This window comes from Neoarius graeffei, chromosome 23 (genome assembly GCF_027579695.1).
Source record: "Neoarius graeffei isolate fNeoGra1 chromosome 23, fNeoGra1.pri, whole genome shotgun sequence".
NCBI lineage: Eukaryota > Metazoa > Chordata > Actinopteri > Siluriformes > Ariidae > Neoarius > Neoarius graeffei.
The window spans coordinates 60,437,816-60,460,971 of record NC_083591.1 but is presented as its reverse complement, the minus strand read 5'-3'; the positions used below and the strand labels follow the sequence as shown (position 1 = coordinate 60,460,971).

The 23,156-nt window shown below is 43.1% G+C and overlaps 1 protein-coding gene across 2 annotated transcripts in view; it reads left to right on the top strand.

Annotated features, from left to right (window-relative positions):
• Positions 1-570: 570 nt before the first annotated feature.
• LOC132871946 (alpha-actinin-4) overlaps positions 571-23,156 on the top strand; it is a 36,675-nt gene continuing 14,089 nt past the window's right edge. For both annotated transcript variants that reach the window (XM_060906598.1, XM_060906597.1), the window contains exon 1: positions 571-852. In XM_060906598.1, coding sequence (XP_060762581.1) covers positions 727-852 — 126 coding nt within the window. In that variant the 5' untranslated portion in view covers positions 571-726. The remainder of the gene's footprint in view (positions 853-23,156) is intronic.

The following is a 23,156-nucleotide window of genomic DNA, read 5'->3' as shown; positions in this document are numbered from 1 at the left end:
TGTATGTTTATGTATAGTGCAGTTACTTTATACAGGTTAATTTTTATCATGTGTGTCATACCAAGCTACTGGATGCCTAAATTTCATTCAGGATCAATAAAGTATCTGTCTGTCTGTCTGTCTGTCTGTCTGTCTGTCTGAAAGGGCAACATGCTCTGAGAGATACACTTCATGAACTCTAAAATAAAATAATCCCAGTATATATTTTTATGGAATTATGTTACTTGAATCCAGATGACATAAGAAATATTATTAAATTAATTTAACACCACTTACTGCAGGGCACTGTTTCAGGGTTAAGAAGAATGATTTTCTCCTAAATTGCAAAAGCTAAACAGTTTTAATGTTCCACAATAACAGTCATGTTGTTTTTATTATCGCTAAACTGTAACTGGGCGGATATGGAAATATAGGGGCGGGACTAGATACGTTATTAATTTTTTATTGATGCGCAATAACCTGACTCCGCCCATTCTCGCCTGTTTGAGCAGCCTGTCGAGGTGAAATGGCTCCTCCCTCCTCATTGTAATAGAACTTTATGGAAGTGTATTAGCCCCGCCCCTGGACTGACTGCGTTCCTACTCCATTTTCCCGGGGCGGACGCACTCCGAGCGGCTGCGCGCTAATCGCACACAGCTTCGAGAGAATTATTAAATACATCCCGTTTTCGTTTGTTTTCCAGTTTCGTACAGAAATAAGGAACGTTCGGGTTTTTTTCCCCCTGAGATGGTAGATTATCACGCAGCGAATAATCCAGCCCAGTATTCTGGGCAGCAGAGCTACATGGAGCAGGAGAACGACTGGGACCGAGACCTGCTGCTCGACCCGGCCTGGGAGAAGCAGCAGAGGAAGGTGAGCGGAAATCCGGAGCAGGAATTTAGGAAACTTCGGGGATTGGGTTTGGGCCTGTGCGTCTCAGGAACGTGTATTAGAAAAGCGTTAAATGAGAGCAGGATGGTAGTTTCTCTGTTTTTATTTGGACAGATTTAAACGTTCAGCCTGTTTAAGGTAATTTTAGGTTGAAGGTTGTGTGAGAGCCTTTTTTCTTTCTTCTTCTTGGTGTGTCGTAAGCTAACAGGCTAGCAGGAAAAGTTGTGCAAAACAGGCCGTTTGTGGTTGGTTCTTCTCTGGTTTAAAACGAGTTATCACAGTTTAACGTTTTATACCGGGCCAACCCGCTTTAATGTGGAATTGTGGAATGCTAACGTTTGAAATGTGTGGAAATTGTTTAAAAAAACTCAGCTGTTGTGTTGAGGCGCAGCTCCATCTGTTCGGCTCTTCGTGGCCAGTGCGCTACATTATTCACTCTTAACATAAATCATTAGTATTGTCAGGGACCGTGTGGCCGCTTGGGCTGTTTCCGAACCTTTTGAGCTGTTCTACAGTAATGCTGTGGGGTTTATAAGCAGGAGCAGTTTGGTGTGTGACATTTAAAGCGTTTAGTGAATGTTGAGTCAGTAAGCCGGGAGTGATCTGTGACCCGGGCCGAGTGTAAGGTCCGTCTTCGGCTAACTAATAACAGAGTCGGTGTCCTACAGGTGTCCGCTGTTGTAATGAAGGTTCTCTGCGGGTTATACACGGACTGAGTGGTTATGAGCCCCCGGCTGAACTCTTTAATATCGCGATTTGAATCGGTATCGGCTCAAATTCCCGAGTTTCGTGAAAAGTGAAATGTCAATACTGTAGTCTTTAGAAAGACGAAACTAAACATGGCAGTATCTCAGTGGGTTTTATTCCACCACAGGAATCCACATGTGGCCAGAATTCCTCTCAGAAGAATCGAAGGGAAAGGCGTTCGAGCTCCGCTAGCCGCTTAGCTAATGTTAGCCAGTGTTCTGAGGAGAGCGAAATGGTTTAAATTCCTTTAACCAGTGTGACGACATACCGAACATTCACCTACAAAATGGCCGTTTTAACTTTCTCTGAACCCTCCCGAGTGTCCAGATGTGAGGCGCAGTGAGCGGAGTCTCTCCTCAGGAGGAGGCCGGAGCAGTGAGGAGGCCGACAGGAGCTCAATCATTAACAGTAAAACTTAACTCGGGCGTCGTGCGATCTGATTGGTCCAGACGCTCAGCGGGTGTGATGTGATTGGTCCAGAGTCTGTTCCACACACGGGGACTGGAGGGAACTTTTTATTCTTTACTGCACCCGGAACACCTTTCTTTCTTTCTTTCTTTCTTTCTTGTGAGTGTGTGAGAGATGCTCAAGGGTGTGTGAAGAGATTTCTCATGTGGTTACATCTCAATCATACTGAAATCACGTCATACAGAAGTTATTTTTATAGTTTGCTGAGAATTGTTAAAGTGCTGTGTGTGAAGTTGCTGTGAGGTGATGGAGAGACTTTACACCGATCAGGAGATTACCTTTAACACTGCATACATCTCTCCAAGTATGTATAAATACTAAAATTAATTTCTGTAATAAATATTACATGTTAAGCACAAAAGCAGATGCTGTGATTGTGACGTTGATCTGGATGTCACTGCTCTTCACTGTAATTGGGCCATGAAATCGCATTGTAAGCTGTGTGTGCATGCGTACACACACACACACCACATGCTGATTTTGGGCAGGGTTTAGTATGAATAGTATGTACAGAATGTCATTCTTCATGGTTGAGGCTGTGTCCCAAACCTCTGTCACAGTCGATAATAACTTACACACCATTTTGCAGTTGTTTGTTTGTTTGTTTGGGACAGAACCACGCGGTCCATGATGATCACTGTAGATGGGCATATTGGTCCTGTCTTGCGCTTTAATGTTTGTCTTGTTAATGTCAGTCCTATGTTTGTCTGTCTTTACATGGGATAGAGAGAAACGTAATTTCAATTTCCTTGTATGACGTGTGCATATGAAGAAACTGACAATAAAGCTGACTTGAACTTGATTTGAATATCAGGTGAAAGTTCAAATTCAGTCCAAATTGCTTGAAACTGCACTCACTGAATTCAGAGTCGAATGCAGAACAACAGACTTTTTACAGAATTAAAATGTTTATCCGTTCTTGAGATCTTACAAATCAAAGATTGAAAAAACAGCTTAATTTTTAGAAAACTGCCATAATATTCTGTATGAGGATCACATGGTCCAAAATGGGCCTCATTAACCAATGAGATCAAATGATTTTTCTTAATTTTTTTCTATTTTACAAGATATTTACATGGAAATTGGCAGCACATATATGGGTGTATACTGAATACAAATTTTAAAAATTAGTAAAAAAAACAATTATGCAAATAGTATTAATTATGCTAATTAGGTAAATCAGTATACTCAGTTTCATCAAATGGCTTTATTTGTGCAGTATAAAGCTGATCTTGACTCTCATTTATACATCACAAAGAAGTCAATGTTAATTATAAAATCTGCATAAATAAGCACTAAATATCATTCACATCTACCATTCTCTATCAAAATAAAGTAATAAAAGATTATTTCTAATCCCTTGTTCATGCTCTATAGGCCTTTGTATTTCTCAGTAGGGCCTACTAGTGTTTTTATATGAAAGAGAATATATATATATATATATATATATATATATATATATATATATATATATATATATATATTTATTGTGTGTGTATGTTTACCAGCTGGGAGGTCCGTATCGTGAAATACCGTGATGAGGTCTTGAAAGTACTGAATGAGGCCCTCTGGGCCGAGGTCCGTATTCAAGGCCGAGGTCGCAGTATTTCACCATATGGACCGACCTTAAGCTGGTAAATAATATATATATTTTTTCTTTACCAAATTCTAACAGAAAACGAGAGCGCCCGAAAGGGAAAACCGAGCCGCCATTTTGAATCCTCATTCATGGCTGTAATGCAAATGGCTTCCTCCTCGGTATACAAGTGCACTTCCATCACAGGAAAAAAAACCCTACAGTTTGCCGCCTATGTCGTCCCCTATTTATACAAAATTGAGTCATTGAGGATTCAGCCATGTTTTTGCTCAGCGTTAGCAACAGTTAGAGGTTTTTAGCTTTCTCCTGAAATGTTTTCTTTTATTTCTTCTTCCTCAGGGGAGTAAAACTCGCTTTCGCTGTGAAGACTGTCATTATCGCCATCCATGATGTAAAATAATGCTATTCTCCTGAGAAATGCTGGCAAACATAAGATTTTTGATATTCTTATCAATAAATCTTATTTAAAAAAAAAAAAAGAGATGTTGACAAAAAAATGCTATTATGTTTGTTGTGAATGAGCGAGTCGCCAGAGGTACGTAACTGGGGTCCGTCCTGCTCGCCAGCCAATCGGAGCGCAGGATTTGATGGAGACTGGACCGCGAAAAAATTATTTCGGTTAATATTCACAGCTTTCAAAGCTAGCCTCGAAAAAGTGTGTGAGCAACATCCCATAAACAATTCACGTTAACTCAACTGAAATTGACACTTGCGTTTCTGGACCCCCCCCCCCCCCCCCCCAAATCTCATTCTGACTACTAAGAGCTCAATATTTTTCATCAAAACAACTCATTATATTCTAAAATATTTATTTACAGGAATCAGTTTCATTTGAAAAAATAAGTGGGTAAAGCTATGAAAACTCACTTCAAAGTCTCCCGTGAATCATAACATCAAAACTAGCAGAGGGAAATTTTGCTGAATCCTTCATCAGAAACAGTGAGAGCAAGAGAACATCCCTATAAAACTGATCTGATTGATATTGACGAGTGATCCAGTGGGAAACTGATCAGGACAGACAGAGCCTGACCACTTTCCCGTGACTCCGAAAGAAAAGCGCCAGCAGTTTCCCAACGTCCCACGAGCAGAGTTTTAACTCTGTTGAACCTGCTGTTACTCTCAAAGTACTGAATAGATCTTAACCAGATACATTTCTTTGGAAAGCAGAGATTATAAGCTTTTTAATGACCATATTCACAATAGAAAATATGCAAGAGTTAAGCAATGACTCATTTGGAAACTTTGAGCGTCTGCATGCACAATTTTCACACCACGGCCAGCGAGCGTCTGATACGCCGACTGCAGAACTGAAGTGTAGTAAACCCCTTCCTCTGTGTGTGTGCACGCACGTACACTCATGTGAGCTCAGACATGTTGTCTCATGTTTGCTGAAAGTATTTCTGAGAACTCTTCACACTCCTATAAAAAAAAAAAAACAAGGCGTGTAAGGTTTAGTGTGTGAAATGGTTCAGGTTTGTCTTCAGCAATTAGGCTCTGTGTAGCTGTGGTGAGTAAGTGCGGTGTTCTCCACGGGTGCTTTTAAAGTGGCGCACTGCCACGCTATAATTCTGGCCCGCTGCCCTTCCTTTGGCCAAAAAAAAAAAGTAACTTCATCAGTGTACACCAAATAAATCATAAAGTATTTGCTTTTTTATAATTTTGTAACTATTTAACACGCAGAAGACCATTAAACGAATGCATATGGGGCGACCTGAAGTGGCCACGCGATTGCAGTAGAAAACCATCCGGCTGGCTGTGTACAGATTGTGACCCAGAGCTGTGCAGATTGAGGTCTATCCCTGCATTACACTACACGGCACCACATTACACCATACTGACGCACAGTAACGCTGGACGCTGCAGCTCGCCAGCAGCTAAATAACTTTGCGGGTGTTTGTAGCGTTATTGTGCAACGGTTATGCTGATCTTTTGCCTTTTCTGACCATACACAGTTACAGTAATCATATAACAGCACACACACTAGTTAAGTTCAGGTCTTTTATTTTACGTATCTGTGATTGTGTAGGCGAGAGCCGCATTTTCCCGTTGCTTCCCTGTGGTTGTTTACTGCAGGACTTGCGGGTTCCTGGGTCAAAGGACCCGAACGACGGAGGCTGGGGTTGCTTTGTAGTGCCAGTCTCGGGCATGCGCACCAGCTCGTGCATTGATTGATTGGAGTGGTTTCACCCAATTAACATTGTGCGTTGTAAAACATTTATGCATTTATTGTAATAGTGTATTTTGTTTATGCATGGAAGTTCACTTTTCACACACAGAAAAAAAAAAATTCAGGGATGCGCATCAGTCTCAGCTGAAATGTTAAATGAGTCTCACATTGACAGATATGTACATTAAGTTGTTTTTTTGTGTAAAATGATTTTAACAATGATTTAGCATTTCCTATCCATTTATTGGCCAGTTTCACTGTCAAAAAAGCCCAAAGTCCACCAGAGACACGCGGATAGTTACTGAGATGGACAGACCAAGACTGATGAGTGTTACATGTGTGGTCTTCCTGGTGTGTGTGTGTGTGTGTGTATTGATGTGCTGATACCAGAGTAGTTTCCCACGGTGCTTTGCATGTCGTGATGAACAAACCGCAGGCCAGTCAAACCTCTAACCAACATTTAACATGCAAACTCCTGTGAGCAGCATTCACACTGTCCACGTTATTCACACCCTCGCTCTCCCTGACTGCTGAAGGAGCCGACACCTCAATGTAACACAGCTGAAGGGTGTGTGTGTGGGTGGTTACGTCTGGGCACTATATTATTGTATATATAGTGATCTTTTTATCTTGAATATGACTGACGGACTGAGGATGGACAGATGATGTCATAAGTGTGAGTAAGAGGAAGGTGTGGGAGGGAGGGGGGTATGAAGTCACTGGTAGTGTTTTATTATACCGGTCATTACTGCACCTCCGAGAGGGAGGAGAAGGGAGACGTGCTGTTTGTGCTGATGCGCACACTTTAAAAGTGCATGTGTGAGAGACAGTGAGGACGTTTACTGTGACTGTTCACCATGTGGTCTAATCACACACGGGTTATTATGGGACTGGCAGGTAGGCAGACAAGTAAGTATAGTTACACTGACCATGAGACAGACAGGAAAATAGAACGTTGGATCAACAGAGTGACAGACAGGTGGCTGGACGGACAGATTACGACATTGTTTGAGATTGTTGCCATGGCAACAGTCTTATGTCTTTGCTTGTCTGACAGCTGTCTAACCCTTGTCTGAAAACGGGCACTCAGAGTAGTGCACTAGATGGTGAGCTCCAGAGTGTGATGGGCTTTTGCGAGATGTTTTGACACATCGCTCATGTTTTCTTACATGTGAAAAACTTGTTGTACTTGTGGCGGTGAGCGCCGTCCTGTCAGCATCAACTGTAGTGAAGTGCAACCTCATTTGTGAAGGTTTAGTTCTCTCTATCGTCACTAAGGTGTGTGTGTGTGTGTGTGTGTGTGTGTGTGTGTTGGGTAAATGTGTATTGAGTAGAGTGTCTGAGGAATGCAGTGTGTCCAACAGGCCTGTAAAACTCTGACCTTTGACTCCTGTAAAATGGATGTTCTCTGTGAAGGAAGTGTATGGTTCTGTGTTTCACATCGTGCTCTCTCTCTCTCTCTCACACACACACACACACACACACACACACACACACACACACACACACACACACACACACACAGAGGATTTAAGATAAAGCAGAAGGCTGATATGATGTACCTGTTTGTGGCTCATGTACACACAGTGAGAGCGAGTGTGAGTGCATAACTGCGAGTGTGTATTCTACACATCTGTTCTGTTGGAGTTATTAAAATGGTGTCCAGAACAGGAAACTTGTGTATCTGCGTATCAGACGGAGGGGAGCGTACGCACTGTAACAATGTTCCGTAGCCTCTTCCTGTTGAGGTTGGAGTGGGGAGTGGGGTTGGTGTTGCTTGAAAGCTACTGAAGAGCCTTCTCATGGTGCCTGAGGGTTGCAGGGTGGGTGGTGCTATTGGCAGATGATTCCTTTTTTGGTGATGGAAGCGCATCACCAGCGTGCTCTGTCATGCTGCGCTACACTTGAGGCTGTAATTCTTGACCTCTAACCAGGAAAAGACAAAGACCATGCCCTCTGACTTGGAATTCCTTCTCTGGTGCTCGGGTCTGTCTTCTAAACTCCGAGTTCAGGGAGTGACATCAAATCAATAGCGTCAGCAGGAAACGCAGCAGTGCTGCTCCTGTTTATGGTGGGGTTTACATTAGACCGTATCAGCGGATCATCAGATTAACGTTTTTAAAACGATTAGTGTGCACACAGCAACGCCAATACACGATTCGCGTGCGCACAGCAACGCCAATACACAGATGCGCTCGGCTCCGCAGGCATCCTGCGCTCCAAATCACTCCGCCCTGAACAGCGAGTGCCCTCTGGAGGGTGCGCACTCCGGCCCTGCGCAGCTCACAGAGTGCGCGAGTGAAGTGCACGAGCAGTGATTCGGGACTGAGCCGCTGTGTGTGTGATCCCAGCGCAGATCACTTACCACTTGCAAGTGGAAGGATGGCAAGCCTAAAGACAATCATAACTACACAATGGGCAGTATTTGCATCAGTATTTGCAGTATTTTCATACTTTTATACTCTTTTTAATGAAAGGTGATACAAGGCGAAAGTCCGCGCCGTTTTTCAGCAGTCGCGTCACATGACCAACGCCAGCGAATCAGGAAGGTGGATGTCAGTGACGTTGTCCAATGACGACGCCAGCTAGAGCTCAGCACAGCATATCCGCGTATTCTCAATGTTTACACAGCACCGGACCAGACACGATCTGGATTGAATACGTGGACCCTGGCGGATTCCCGTTTCCCGGCGTTTTAATGTAAACGGACAGTGCATCCGCGAAGGAAACGAGACAGATACGGTCTAATGTAAACTTGGCCTAAATGAGCTACATGACCATGTGTCAGTCTTGACAAGTCACTGTTCAGGGGAGAGTGGGGGCAGGGCGGGGAACGACGTCAGCCTGTGATTGAAAACTGAACATGTTTGTAATGAATTGTGTGTTAATACACACGCAGTTCTTTATTTGAAGTGGGTTTGGGATCCAGCCCAAACAACCATGACTCAGGGTTACTCAGGAGTGGAACAGCACAAATATTTCTCTAGAGAAACGGAAGTGTGTGTGTGTGTGTGTGTTGTGGTCTGTTAATGCTGCTTGAAATGAGGAAGTTTGTGGTCACTATGGCTAGTCATTTCCTCATTGTCCTGTGTCGGCGTATTAGACTGCACTCTATATGATTCAGAGCGCCGTGTGTCAGCGTGTGTATATGCAGCTGCATAGGGAAACTACAATATCATGTGTGTTTGTTCTATATGGAGAAATATCAGTGTTGTAATATCAGAGCTTTCAGGAAATCCTGACTGTCATTAGTTGTTTTGAATCAATCCACAGATGGGCGTGGTGATGGTGGAATGGGTGGAGTCAGCTGTGTCCATCTCATCTCATTATCTGTAGCTGCTTTATCCTGTTCTACAGGGTCGCAGGCGAGCTGGATCCTATCCCAGCTGACTACGGGCGAAAGGCGGGGTTCACCCTGGACAAGTCGCCAGGTCATCACAGGGCTGACACATAGACACAGACAACCATTCACACTCACATTCACACCTACGCTCAATTTAGCCCATGTTTACATTAGACCGTATCAGCGGATCATCAGATTAACGTTTTTAAAACGATTAGTGTGCACACAGCAACACCAATACACGATTCGCGTGCACACAGCAACACCAATACACGGATACGCTCGGCTCCGCAGGCATCCTGCGCTCCAAATCACTCCGCCCTGAACAGCGAGTGCCCTCTGGAGGGTGCGTACTCCGGCCCTGCGCAGCTCACAGAGCGCGCGAGTGAAGTGAACAAGCTGTGATTCGGGACTGAGCCGCTGTGTGTGTGATCCCAGCGCAGATCACTTACCACTTGCAAGTGGAAGGATGGCAAGCCTAAAGACAATCATAACTACACAATGGGCAGTATTTGCATCAGTATTTGCAGTATTTTCATACTTTTATACTCTTTTTAATGAAAGGTGATACAAGGCGGAAGTCCGCGCCGTTTTTCAGCAGTCGCGTCACATGACCAACGCCAGCGAATCAGGAAGGTGGATGTCACAGTGACATTGTCCAATGAGACGCCAGCTAGAGCTCAGCACAGCGTATCCGCGTATTCTCAATGTTTACACAGCACCGGAGCTGACACGATCTGGATTGAATACGTGGACCCTGGCGGATTCCCGTTTCCCGGCGTTTCCAGGCGGTTTAATGTAAACGGACAGTGCATCCGCGAAGAAAACGAGACAGATACGGTCTAACGTAAACGTAGCCTTAGAGTCACCAGTTAACCTAACCTGCATGTCTTTGGACTGTGGGGGAAACCGGAGCACCCGGAGGAAACCCACGCAGACACGGGGAGAACATGCAAACTCCACACAGAAAGGCCCTCGCCGGCCACGGGGCTCGAACCCGGACCTTCTTGCTGTGAGGCGACGGTGCTAACCACTACACCACCGTGCTGCCTGCACCTGTGTCCACTGTGAGGATAGAACAGACACAATGATGTGTAAAGTGCTGAGAGAAAGGAACCTCGTGTGGTTTAATTATGAACACAGTGAATTGAGTTTAACTTGTGAGAGAGAGAGGGAGAGACCGACATCGACACACTTCAGTATGTCTAGTATTTAAATCCACCGTTGTCCCTCGCTGAATGACGAGGCTTACGGAGTTGCTGTGGTTTACATCACAACACTGTTTTATCTGGTGTGTGTTAGAGAGTAAAGTGAGATCCTGCAGGAATAAACTGGACATTATAATAAGGTACAGTCGTTATAAAGACTCCCACTGTTTATAATTAGACTTGATTACTGTTCTGCAAATTTGTTATAGAGTAACATGATTGTCTCACTGTGTGAAAAGTGAAATGCGGGGAAACTTGCTGGTGTTCAGAACAGTTTTGCAGTCGAGTCACTAAACCTTGGGTTTGAGTCCAGTCTCGAGTCCCCAGTGTTCAAGTCCAAGTCATTAAAAAAAATTGAGGGGAGTCCACTATTGATCTGAGTCAAGTCAGATCAGAACGACACGCCAACCGCACCATTTGTTGGTGGCTGTTTGAGTGCCATGAACATTAGTTTGCTCCTGAATGACGTATGAACAGGTGAATGCACTTCTCTTTGTCAGGGAGTGTGAAGTATTCTGTCAGAGATGGTTGGGAGACGGATGGAAGTGCAGAAGGTGCGATTATTAATACAAGTGAAGACAGGTAAACAATCCAGGGGTGGGTTTCCCGAAAACCTCTAAAGGCCAAGAGTGTCTCTAATTAATTACCTCCTAAGATCTATCAAGTTAACGTGGTTTTCCTGAACATCACTGTAGCCCAGGTAGTCCTTTAGTTTGCTCTGAATTTACGAGAGACCTGGAATACTCGTTCACAACAAAGAGCGACTCGCTCACGGCCGAATACACGGACTGCGCTGCGCCTCCGAGGGACTCGGTCGCCGGGGGAGACTGAGGTTGAATCTGCTGCCGGTCTTCAGTTATTTTTCTTGTACATTGCAAGTACATAGTTACTTATTAAATAAATATACGAAAAACATTATGAATCTATTTCAAGATGGTCTGGAATCACGTATGGATATCGCAATGTCACGCTATCACAACATTTTAATCAAATTTAACTCCATAAGGTGAGTGATTATCGACTTCTCATAAATGAGACAAATTTCTGCACCTCTAACACTGTGTGCGAGAGAGAGAGAGGTTTTGATGTGTGTGTGCCCAAGGAAGTTGAACTGATGTAAATAAATAACTTTTTGTTCGTTCCCCAAGATGTGTGCAATATTTACTTTCACAATTGGGTTAGTTTCTTACATAACTTCCCTTTAATTCTACCTTTGGAATGCTAACCATTGAGGCACTGGGGTTTTTTCCATTCCCCTTATGTCACTTACGGTATTTCTATTCTGTTAGATGCTGTTTTTTAGGCATTTATTTCTTGCAGTCCTTGTTACCTACTTTTTCCCCCTCCAGCTGTATTATTATTTTAACTTGTACTGTATTGTATATTGTACTGTTATAGAGCAACTTCTGGCACAAGAATTTCCCTCAGGATTAGTGAGCTTTTTTTCTTTTATTTATATATAAATAAAAATAAGGTTGTCAATTCAACCTCCTTAGGTACACACAGATTAACGCGAGAGTCTGCTTGGCACTCGTGCAGTCCGGAGCGCACCCGACAGTCTGTCTGATGCACGTGCCAAGGTGCGCAGGTCTGACACCTCCACAAAATTCATACAAAAATTAATGTAGCTATAAATATCTTATGCCAAATTATTATGGCATGTTACAAAATAAAGAGAAAAATCTGAGTTGTCGTTTCCAATTTACAAGTCCGAATGCAGTTAATGCACGAGTCCGAGTCACGAGTCCTTAAAACTAGGGCACGAGTCGGACTCTAGTACGACAAGCCTGGTCCAGAAACTCACCTGGTCTGTTTACATGGAGATTTACACACTGTTTCTTCAGTTTCTGTCTCCAGCTATTTTAAGGATGATCACAGACGACACTGAGCAGTTCCAGAGCATGCGCTCCTCTACAGAAGATGGAAAGCTCTGGATGTGACGGAGAATTTTTTGCTTACACTTTATCTGTGTTTTGAATGGTATTACAATTAATCTGAATCTAATTAAAACTTACAGGAGAATGTCCCAGCATCATCAAACCATTTCTGTGTGCAGTCGGACACGCCTCCCAGCCAACCAATCAGTGTCTTTCTGCATGCCGTGGTTACCCATGATCCCCCGCTGTACATCATGACTCAAAAGCCCCTTAATGCAGAACTATAAACCTGACCTCACACACAGTGCTCTCTCGTTCACACACTGCTGTCTTGCGCAGAGTGATTGTCACCTCTCACAGGTAATTGTGTGTGTGTGTGTGTGTGTTGCTGTAGTGTTTCAGTATGCCCATGTCCTATTGCTCTGATTGTACGGAATCACATGACATCGGGCACTTACTTTGTGCTGTGTTCTTTACCCATAATGCACTGGTGAGTAAACACAGCTACACATGCGCTCACACACGCCTAACAGTGTTTATTTAATCTCCATGAATCATTCACGGTCACTGCTAACAGCTAAGGACACTTAAAAGTGCACACTGCAACCTGCTGTTAGTGCCACATGCCTTCATTGGTCACTAGAGCTGTGTGTGTCAGAACTGAGATTGGTGTGATGCACACCACCTTTCATTTTAAAGAAAATTCTGTTAGTTGCCTCACTTTTAATCTCTCACACGCACCAACACAAACAAACCTGACTGGAACATAACTTGGAAGTGTGTGTGTGTGTGTGTGTGTGTTGTCCCTTATCTTCTCTTCAGGAAGTGACAGAGAGAGACGGCGCCTGGGTTCTCTCTCACTCTCTGGCTATTCCACTGTTGGGGGGGGGGGGCACATTCCACTGCCACACACACACACACACACACACACACACACACACACACACAGTGGATATAACTGTTATTTCAGGGTGGGTGTAGGTTGAAAGGTGTGCCCTTTGATCACATGCTTTTTGAAGTGCACGCGCACGCATGTGTGTTTTGTTGCGTGATGGTTGCTGAACTTGTTACCTTATAAGGAAAAAGTGTGTGAGCAACAGAAAGGAAGTGGCAGTTAGTGACAATGTGGAGGAGTAAACCGGACTGACTCGCTCAGGCGCGCACACGCTAACTGTGTCTCTCCTTTTCTGAGTGGAACACACACATTTAAATGAGTGTCTCTGATCAGTGTTGTGTAAGTTAGTGAAATACAGGGAGCTGATTTGGCTGCAGTGTGTGTGTGTGTGTGGGGGGGGAGTCAGGGTGTGTGTGCTGGGTTTTTTTTTTTTGGGGGGGGGGGTCTGATGCCCCTAATTTACTCACAGCTTGCAATCACTATCATGTGGATGTGTGTAGGGCTGCAACTAACGATTATTTTGATAATCGATTAATCTATCGATTTATTTTTTCGATTAATCGATTATTAATCGGATAAAAAGGAAAAAAGCAAAATTTGATTTCCAGCATTTTATTTAATTAACCAAACTGTCTTTGTTCAAAAGTTGTTTCCAACTCATGAAAAAATTAAATGTATGCTACATTGAGTACAAAAAAAAAAAAATATTTTGTAGCAGCTGAATTAATGTAAAGAAAATAAAAATCACATAAAACAAAATCTTTTTTTATATAGTGCAACCACCATTTCTTTATATTGTTTTGTCAAACAAAATCCTATTGATGTCTTGAATTTTAAGATGGTGAACAGTTTAAATAACTGTAATGAAAAACAAATGAACATTGGGTAATGCTGTCATGTGCTGACAATAATCGGGAAGCTGCGCACATTTGTGCAGCCTGAGCGGCAGGACTGCGCAAATGTGCACAGCTTCCCGATTTAAACTGTTTTTTCCTCATCCTTATACTTCCTGTTTCATGGACTGTAACGGATTTGCTTATTTAGTTTCGCGTTAAACTGTCCCTGAATAATTGCATAAAATAATCCAAAAACTTCACAAAGTCATGTTATCCACCTGTGTCTCTGACTTAATTTCAGCTAATTATCGTCAAATATATCTACAGTTTCCGGCAGATTTGGGTCCGTTTTGACGGACAAACGCACGATTTCAGGCCAATTTAAAAATAAACTTAATGGACAGAAATGCTCTCTGTCTGTTTTCTCCAGTTTTGTTGATGGATAAGTAATACGTTAACTTACCGTGAATCTCCTTCACCCATGGCTCCAACGTGCTTCCTCTTCAGGTGCTCATTCAGCGATGTTGTGCTTCCGTGCCACGCGAGATCAACTCTGCACATTTTGCACCTAACGCTGTTCTTTGAAGGCGTTAATGTAAAGTGCTCCCATACTTTTGATGACTTGGGTTGGACATTTTTCTCTCTACTAACGTTAGCCTCCTCCGCCATTTTTCAAACGCTTCTTCCAGGTGAGCTACACAAAGCACGGCATTGGTTCGCTTCTCCTGCTTCTTCTTTTACGGCGGTCGGTATCCAGCTTAATGGTGCTTTACTGCCCCCACATTAGGGAGTAGCAACTGCACTTATGTGTATGATAATGTAGACCCAACTAATCGACTATTAAATTAGTTGCCAACTATTTTAATAATCGATTTTAATCGATTTAATCGATTAGTTGTTGCAGCCCTAGATGTGTGTAAACTATACAGTAAACTCTACAATGATTGGTTGAGGCTGTTCATCAGGCCACACCCACTAGAAACAAACCTGCAGCTCTTCAACACAACAGGATCTGATGGTACTGGTGGGTGGGGTTAGCAGCACTGTCACACGCTGGACAAGCAATTCAGTGTATAACCTTGAACACGAATGAACACAGAGCGTTTCAGAAATCTGGTCATGTCTCTGAGCTTGTGTGTAATGATGTGCTCGCTTTGACCCCATACTGGTTTCGTTAGAACCCTGGGTTCCATTAGTTCCTGCTTTGCCTGGTTCAGTGTTTGTTCTGGAATGTGGTGTAAAATGACCATGTGCTAATCTGTATAGTAACCTCAGTAACCCCTTTGTCTGACCTCAGGAGAACCCGGTTCTGCTTTCTAGGGTCTTTCGATTGGCTTCTTTCTGGTGTTATCAAAGGACATTCTCCTCACCATGGAACTTGTCCACCTTACTGTAATCTACACCTGCGCACTAGGGTGTGTCGGTTGCCCCCTAAAAATGAAGTGTTCCTCCGATCATGATGCATTTTTGTTTTTATGTTCCTTTTGGTAAGAGAAAACACACTGGGTGAAATATTTTGACAAAATTCAAAAGTTTACTGGTGGCACCAGGAGCTCAAAGTTATGGAAAAAGCTGCTATTTTATGACTTTTATGACAAAGTTTCAATCTCTTTTCATGAAACATTATGGCACCTTATAGAGTATACCAAATATCTTATGCCGCTTTTCCACTACAAACGCGGCTGAGTCGGGCTGAGCCGTGCCGTGCTGAGTCGAGCTGAGCGGGGCTGTTGGAGTTGCATTTCGACTACAACCGCGCTGAACCGTGCTGGCTGGAAGTGGGTGAACACATTGGGTGGAGTTACCAAAAGTGGGTGGACGTCACGTGATGTCGTTAAGCAGCGCAAACAGTGACCTCAGTGATCTTTTAAGCGGTAGTCTCACGACCTGGATAGTAAACAATAAACATGGAGGACATGGAGTCGTTAGTGTTGCTGGTCTTGGTGCTGTGGCTTGTTGTCACCGACAACGCCAACAGATACTGGCAAGAGCGTATAGATGAGGCGAGGCGCATAAGGCTTCATAATTCTCGTAATTCGTAATTCTTCTCCTTCCGGGTTTGCGGTGTTTACAGATCCCAGCGCGCTCGCGGGGCGTGTGTGGGCATGTGAGGACACTCCTCCTCACCAATCAGTGCACAGGGGAGTGTCTGCTCACGCCCCCAACTTCACTCGGCACGGCTTGGCTCGCTTCAGCCCCACTCCAAAACGGTGCGAGTTTTAGGGGCTAAGCAGGGCTGAAGCGAGCTGAGTCGTGCTGGTTTTTGGTAGTCGAAACGCGAGCCGTGTCGGGCTGAAGTGAGCTGAAAAAGGGTAGTGGAAAAGGGCCATTAGATACTGTAGACAGTATGTCTAGAATGTCTAAAAATATTTGGAGGTTTATTTTAGGGTGTCACTAGCATTATCTATGTGTTATAACCCTGGTTTTAAGCTTGCTGCCTATGCATATGCTAGCCCCTATACATAGTTTTCACATGACGTCACAGAGTCGGGGATTCCCTAGTGGCAGCCATCTTGCGGGTCAAGCTTACCGTACGGGTCACTGAGCACACATTGTAACACGCGAGTACAAATTCTTCAAAAGAACCCAAGCAGGCTATTTAAAGCTAGCAGTGGTGCACACCTGTTGTATTCACGGCTGTCGTAATAGGTCAGATGATGACGTCAAGTGGCGCTTTTATGGAATTCCCACTGTATGGGAGCACGAAGGCGAGCAAACAAACAAACTCGGCATACAAAGGAGAAATCTATGGCTTGCGAGAATCAACCGCAAGGATTATCAGCCTTCCAAACACAGCAAAGTCTGCTCCGATTATTTTATAAGTGGTAAGTTGTTTAAATAAACAATTGTGTTTGTTTGTTTTTGGAAACCAAAACATCGTCTAAACAATCTCTGGAGAATGCCTAACTGGAACCGCTGAGTGTACGTTTACATTGTAATATACACTTAATATCGCTCGGTACAAGGCTGCAAACGTATGATTATTACTGGCCTATAAATTGTCATATTTATCATAACAAACACAATGTAACAAACCTACATACCAGTTAATTGTATTACAACGTTTATACTGATATGGTACTGTAATACCACTAATGGATGTAAAATTTGTCTTAAATCAACTCGATATTATACTCACACATACGCACATATTTATATGCAGTGTTGAGAGCTCTAAAATTCCAATGTTTCCATACCTTGGCTGTAATTAGGACACGACGGTCACTTGTTTTTATATGGTGGACTTCACGGACCCAGCCACAGACAAAATAATCGTATGACTCCAGCGACTTGTATGCTTTGAGGTCGTCAAGTGTGTAGGCGCTTTTACTATTCATGAAATAGTGAACTATCAGGGTACGATATGGATGGCAGCCCTGCATAAGTCACTTGAAAATGCATCTTTGTCCACTTCGTAGGGGTCAATTCCCCCAATCAAGGCCAGTTTGGCTGCATACCGTTGTCATGAGATGTCGTCCAATGTATCCATATACTTCCGTTTGCTTGATTTTGCCGACATTGATCTTTATTTTAGAAAACTGACTATATATAACTTTATAAATTCATCCGAGATAACGTAGCCGGTAATGGCGATGGTCCGTTTTGTTTGCCCCACAAGATGGCGGCTGGAGGGTGTTCCCCAGAATGCCGTGACGTCAGTGAAAACTATCTATTCAATGCAAATGTTCTTAACATGATCTCTGGGTCACAAGAAATCAATAAATGGAGTTCAACATTGTGATTCAAACCTTACGCGAAAACATAAAATAAACGTATGGTTTTTTTGTTTGTTTGTTTTTTTTTGGCAAAAAATGAACCTCATGGTGCCACCGTTAGACTTTTGAATAAGGTCAAAAAATTGTACAGGATGTCTTTATTGGTGAAAAGGAACACCCAAACACAAATGCATCAGATTTTATGAAAGTGAGGGCAACTGATGCACCCTACTGCGCACTAGTAGTTATACCACGACGACCAGTGTGTGTGTTTTTTTTCCCCGTCCTATCAGAGTTCGGGTGTGATCAACATGTGTGAAATTAAGTCTGCCTCAGTGAAACATTCAGTGTGAGGATGTGAGAAGAAACTTAATGCTGCCATGTTATTCAGCTTATTGTTGCATCTTTCAAAAAAAAAAAAAAAAATCACACGCATGCAGGGTCACACGTCCACGAACCTGTGGCGCTTTGAGGTGACCATGTTCAGTGTGCATCACGATGCATTAGATTATTGGTCAGATGTTCCAGGAGTCTTCTCTTGCTCACTCACTGTCAGTTAAATTCTATTTTATAGCACTTTAAATAATGGACATTGTCACAAAGCAGCTTTACAGAAATATAAATCAGATATAGATTTTAAACATGTGAATTAATAAATTTATCCCTAATGATCAAGCCTGTGGTGATGGCGGTGGAAAAACTGACATGACATGAAGAAACCCTGAGAGGAACCAGACTCTAAATGGAATCCGTCCCCATCTGGGTGCTAACGCAGCACGATTATAAATAATTCACTTCTATAACTGTGTTCTGTAGAGTCACGGGAAATTCATTATAGTTTAACAGGAATTCTGTTTTGTTGAAGTTATAAACTGTTCGTTGATGGAGACTTGAGTGTAACCTCTTTAGGGTTCTGATGACTGTGTGGGAGGGAGTGGGTTTCAGAATAATCATGCTGTGTGTGTGTGTGTGTGTGTGTGTGTGTGTGTGTGTGTGTGTGTGTGTGTGTGTTAATAACCATGTGGTTGTCTGAGTCACTGTGAACTCTGGAGTGAGTGTTAAACCACTTGCACGTGTGTGTACACACACACGACCCCCAGCACACGGATTCACCACAGCACCGAGTATGAGACCTCTACAGACAGGAAGTGTTCTGCTGTGCTCTTTCATTTCTCTGCTTCTTTAGAACTTCACACTCTGATCATCTAAATGTTCTAGAGGTCACTTTAGACTAGAATCAGGTTCGAGCACTGGCCTTGCTCTTTACAGTGGAGAACCTGCACACTGTCTTCTGCACATCTAACAGAGATATATATGTGTGTGTGTGTGTTCTGGAGCAGGATTGTGTTCACTTCCTGTGGAACGTCCTGCTTTGACACAACCTCACCTCTGAAACAGGAAGTGCAAGTCACCTAACGGAGAGGTGAAGGTTAGGGTGTGAACAGGAAATGCAGCGGTGACGAGTCATTTCAGCGGTTAAAGTTTAAGTAAGACGCAGCTGGATTAGTGTAGTGTAAGGAACTTTAAGGTACAGGTGTGTGTGTGTGTGTTTATCTGCAGATGTTCAGAGTGCTGTATTAAAGTCTGCTGATGCAGTTATTCATCTGAACTCTGTAGAGACTGGCTTTTTTTTTTTATTTTTTTTTTTATTTTAAAACAAAGCAATGCACAGAGCTTCACCACACTCGGCTTGGGGACTTGTAGAGCTGGCATCATTAGTGGGATTAGTTTCCTCTGAGGATTCTGTTCTCTTCTACTGCAGATGATCTCTGTAGGGATATTCTGCTGCAGGCACATGGTGGCCAGTGGAAAGTTTAATAATGGCCCCTGAATCAAGGTACATGTGTGCACGTTATTAAGTCCCATCTTAAATTCCTCAGTGGCTGTTGCTTGTCGTAAGCGTGTTGGTAGGTGGCTCCACTCAGCTGCAGAAATGAGGTTTTGTAACAGTCCTTTTTAGTGATGCTGTGAGAGATGTGACCATATCCTTGTCATTTACCTTCTTGACTCTCTCTCGCTCTTTGTTAATTCAATAAGCTTTATTGTTATAACTGTACATGTACAGTTTTACCAGAGTATTACTGAAAAGATGAAACAAAGGATGAAATGTTGATCTGAACATTGAACGTCCATAAAGAAACGTGTAGATGAACAGATTAATACAAGCAGTGATTTTATCTTAAAGTAAAATGGAATTATTAAGCTGCATAAATAAGAGGATGGAAGACAAAGGTGTGTGTGTGTGTGTGTGTGTGTGTGTGTGTGTGTGTGTGTGTGTAGTAATGTCTCTTGACCTGATTTGTAGATGATCAGGATAAACTGGTGTCTGTGTGAGTGATGACGCTAACTCCATGTGGAACTGAATATCACTGTAGTGGTGTGTGTGTGTGTGTGTGTGTGTGTGGCCAATGAGGGTGAAACTGGAGCCTTTCACAATTACACAATGACAGGAAGCTGCATAAATACATCAACAAATGACACGCTGCATTCCACAGAGAGACAGGAAGTCTAAACACACACACCTTTCCTCTCCTCACTAACATGGCTGTAGGACAGTGTGTGTGCGCGTGCACACTACACATACACACACTACACATACAACACATTCCAGTATTTCACCTAAAATCACAACTCTGTAAAACTGACATCCAGGTATGGTGTGGATGGAACCGTGACTTTGAGCTCGTAGGCTTTCTCAGGGACTGTAGCTGTGCATGCCCCACCTCCAGGAAATGATATGCATATTAATTAGGTTAATATGAATAGTTAATGAAGAAGCACCTACAGAATCAGTGTGAAGAATATAAAATTTTATACATGGATCAGGGGGTACTGACTGGTAGTGTGTGTGTCTTTTACTCCAAGTGTGCGCGCACAGAGCTATATAAAGTATGCTGGGTAGTTGAAAAGTTTGTTACCTGGCAGGTGCAGCCACTCCCTGTCATGTCGACACATGTGCTTTCAGCAGCGTGTGTGTGAGACACAGAAAGAGAGAGAGAGAATGTGCTCAAAAGACTGACATTGTGTGTGAGAGGGCACATGCCTGTGTAGGGTGTGGCCACTCTGTAATACGTGACATTAGGAACTGATTTGATCACCGTTTAACCCAGTTTACAGTGTAATGTTTCAGTTGGGGTGTGTGTGTGGGTTTTTTTTTTTTAAGGACGGGCTTCATTTTGCTATAGTAGTTAAGACTAAAGCCTAGCGCACACAGGTGACTTCTCATCGCAAGTGTATTGTGATTTTCGGACGCGAGTTTCCGCTCTCGGGTAGCTGCGTGTGCGCGTTATCTGTGACCAGTGGGTGATTTGGGGAGGGGAATGCAAATCATGGAAATCACATGACTACTTTGTGGGCGGGCATTGGCTTAGCCTTTGGAGGTGATTGCTTTATCACAAAGATGCACACACGGCAATGTCTCTGCAACAAGGCAGTGACTGGCGCAAATGGCTTATTTTTTTAAAATGACCTGTATTCTTGTGTAAAATTGTTTGTTGTGAGTTTTCCATCCCACTGTCCATACCGTATCCTTACACTGCAGTACGTTACGTATCGTATGAAGTAGACGACTATAATCTTGGTAAAATCTCACACAAGGCTCTTTCAGACTGGAGGAACTTTTTCCTGGTTCTGAGACCTGTATGAAGTTCCCTGTCTGCACTGCAGGAACTGAGGATGATCGTTGTTCTTAGAACGTTGTTACCCCTTTTTGACCAACAGGGAACAGGTTCTTGAACTGGTTCTGTTCAGGATTTATTGATTCTTGGTGCCAGGTTGTGATCCAGCCCACATTTTCACCAGTTTTGAGCAGACCTGTTGTAATCGAGGAGGTCATGAACGGAGGGTGTGGCCTATACAGGAGTAAACGGTAAGAGCAAGACAGCAGAGCGCATTGATTATCTGAGATTTTTTTCTGTTATTGCATATTTTTCATTCCGTTTTTACTGAAGACGTCTCCTTTTCTGTTGCAGTCTCCATTGCTGCACTCTGCTTCCTTTCCAAACTAATGACGCACCCACTGTCACGGGTCGTGTGGGGAAAAACCTGCTATATTTCGCTTTGAGCAAACTTTTCAAGTTCTGAGTCAACTTATTTTTGGTTAAACTCTCTGAACAGTTAAATTGTGTGTGAATCAGAACAGCCTGTTCCCTGTTGGACAAAAAGGGGTATGTGAGGGACTTTTTAGCTACTACTTCAGCGTAGGTTCTCTCCCAGCTCAAGAGGAACTTTGAGTGATGTGATTTGTCGAACGTGAGCCAATGCGTCACCAGCAACTGGGATTTTTAAAACTCAGTGTAATGAGTTAGCTGCGTAAACAGCTCTTAATGTTTAGCATTCAAAAAAAAAAAAAAAATGGGGGGAGGACAAATTCACCAGTGGTGAAGTCAAGACTTAATAACGTGTATCTGTGACCGAGGAAACACGGTGGCGTTTTGGCAAAACATAAAATGTCTAAGCAAAATATAAAAATCTTCATGAGCATTTTCTGCTAATGTCACACTAGCAAGCCACCTCACATCATTTCAGTGTTCCCATCAGTGGTGCGAATGCAAACAGAAAGCCCTTGAAGGTATGTAGTTCTTGGAGATCTTCAGTGGGTAGTTCCTTTCCATGAGTCCCTAGAACTGTTTGATCCAAAAGCTCCTATAGCTGCCCAGGTCATGCACTTTTTAGACACTCCCTTACTGACTCCTTTACTGTACAGCCCTGTGTTTAACAAGAGAAAAATGTATTCGTTTTTACTTTGTTCTCTTTCCACTCCAAAGGGAGAAATGCATTTAGTTCTTTGTGTTTTTATTTCTCGAGAAAGGAGAGAATGTCGAATGTGCAGTGAACATCTGAATAGAACGCAGACTTCACCACCAAACATTAAAGTGGCACCAAACTCTGCATTGCGTTTTGTCCTGTAGATACTGATGATATAGGTCTCAATACCGTGTGTGTGTGAGACAGTGTTCTGCAGTGCGAGTTCATCAGAAAGGTGCCGTTTGCTCTACACGTTATTACTTTTAATAACTTTAAAAAAAAAAAGCGCGTCTTTATTAAACGTGTAAATGGAATTGATGGACAAATAACACTGTACACGTGTGTGTCTGTCACTGGTGGGTGCTTGTTGAACTAGACTGAAGGGACTCATTCACAAAACTCAATGAACTCTTTGTGTGTGTGTGTGTGTGTGTGTGTGTGTGTGTGTGTGTGTGTGTGTGTGTGTGTGTGTGTAAAAGGCCATGTAATATTTTCCTACCACGCTGTAACATCTGGTCTTTTTTTTTTCCATCCACTTTCCTCTGAATTCCCACAATGCACTGCTACACAAGGTCAGTGTTCGTGATGGAGAATTCCCATAATGCACTTGAGGGGAAGTGTGCTCATGTGTGTAATGATGAGGAGGACATTTGATAAACACTCACTTGGTTACCAAGAATAGTGCA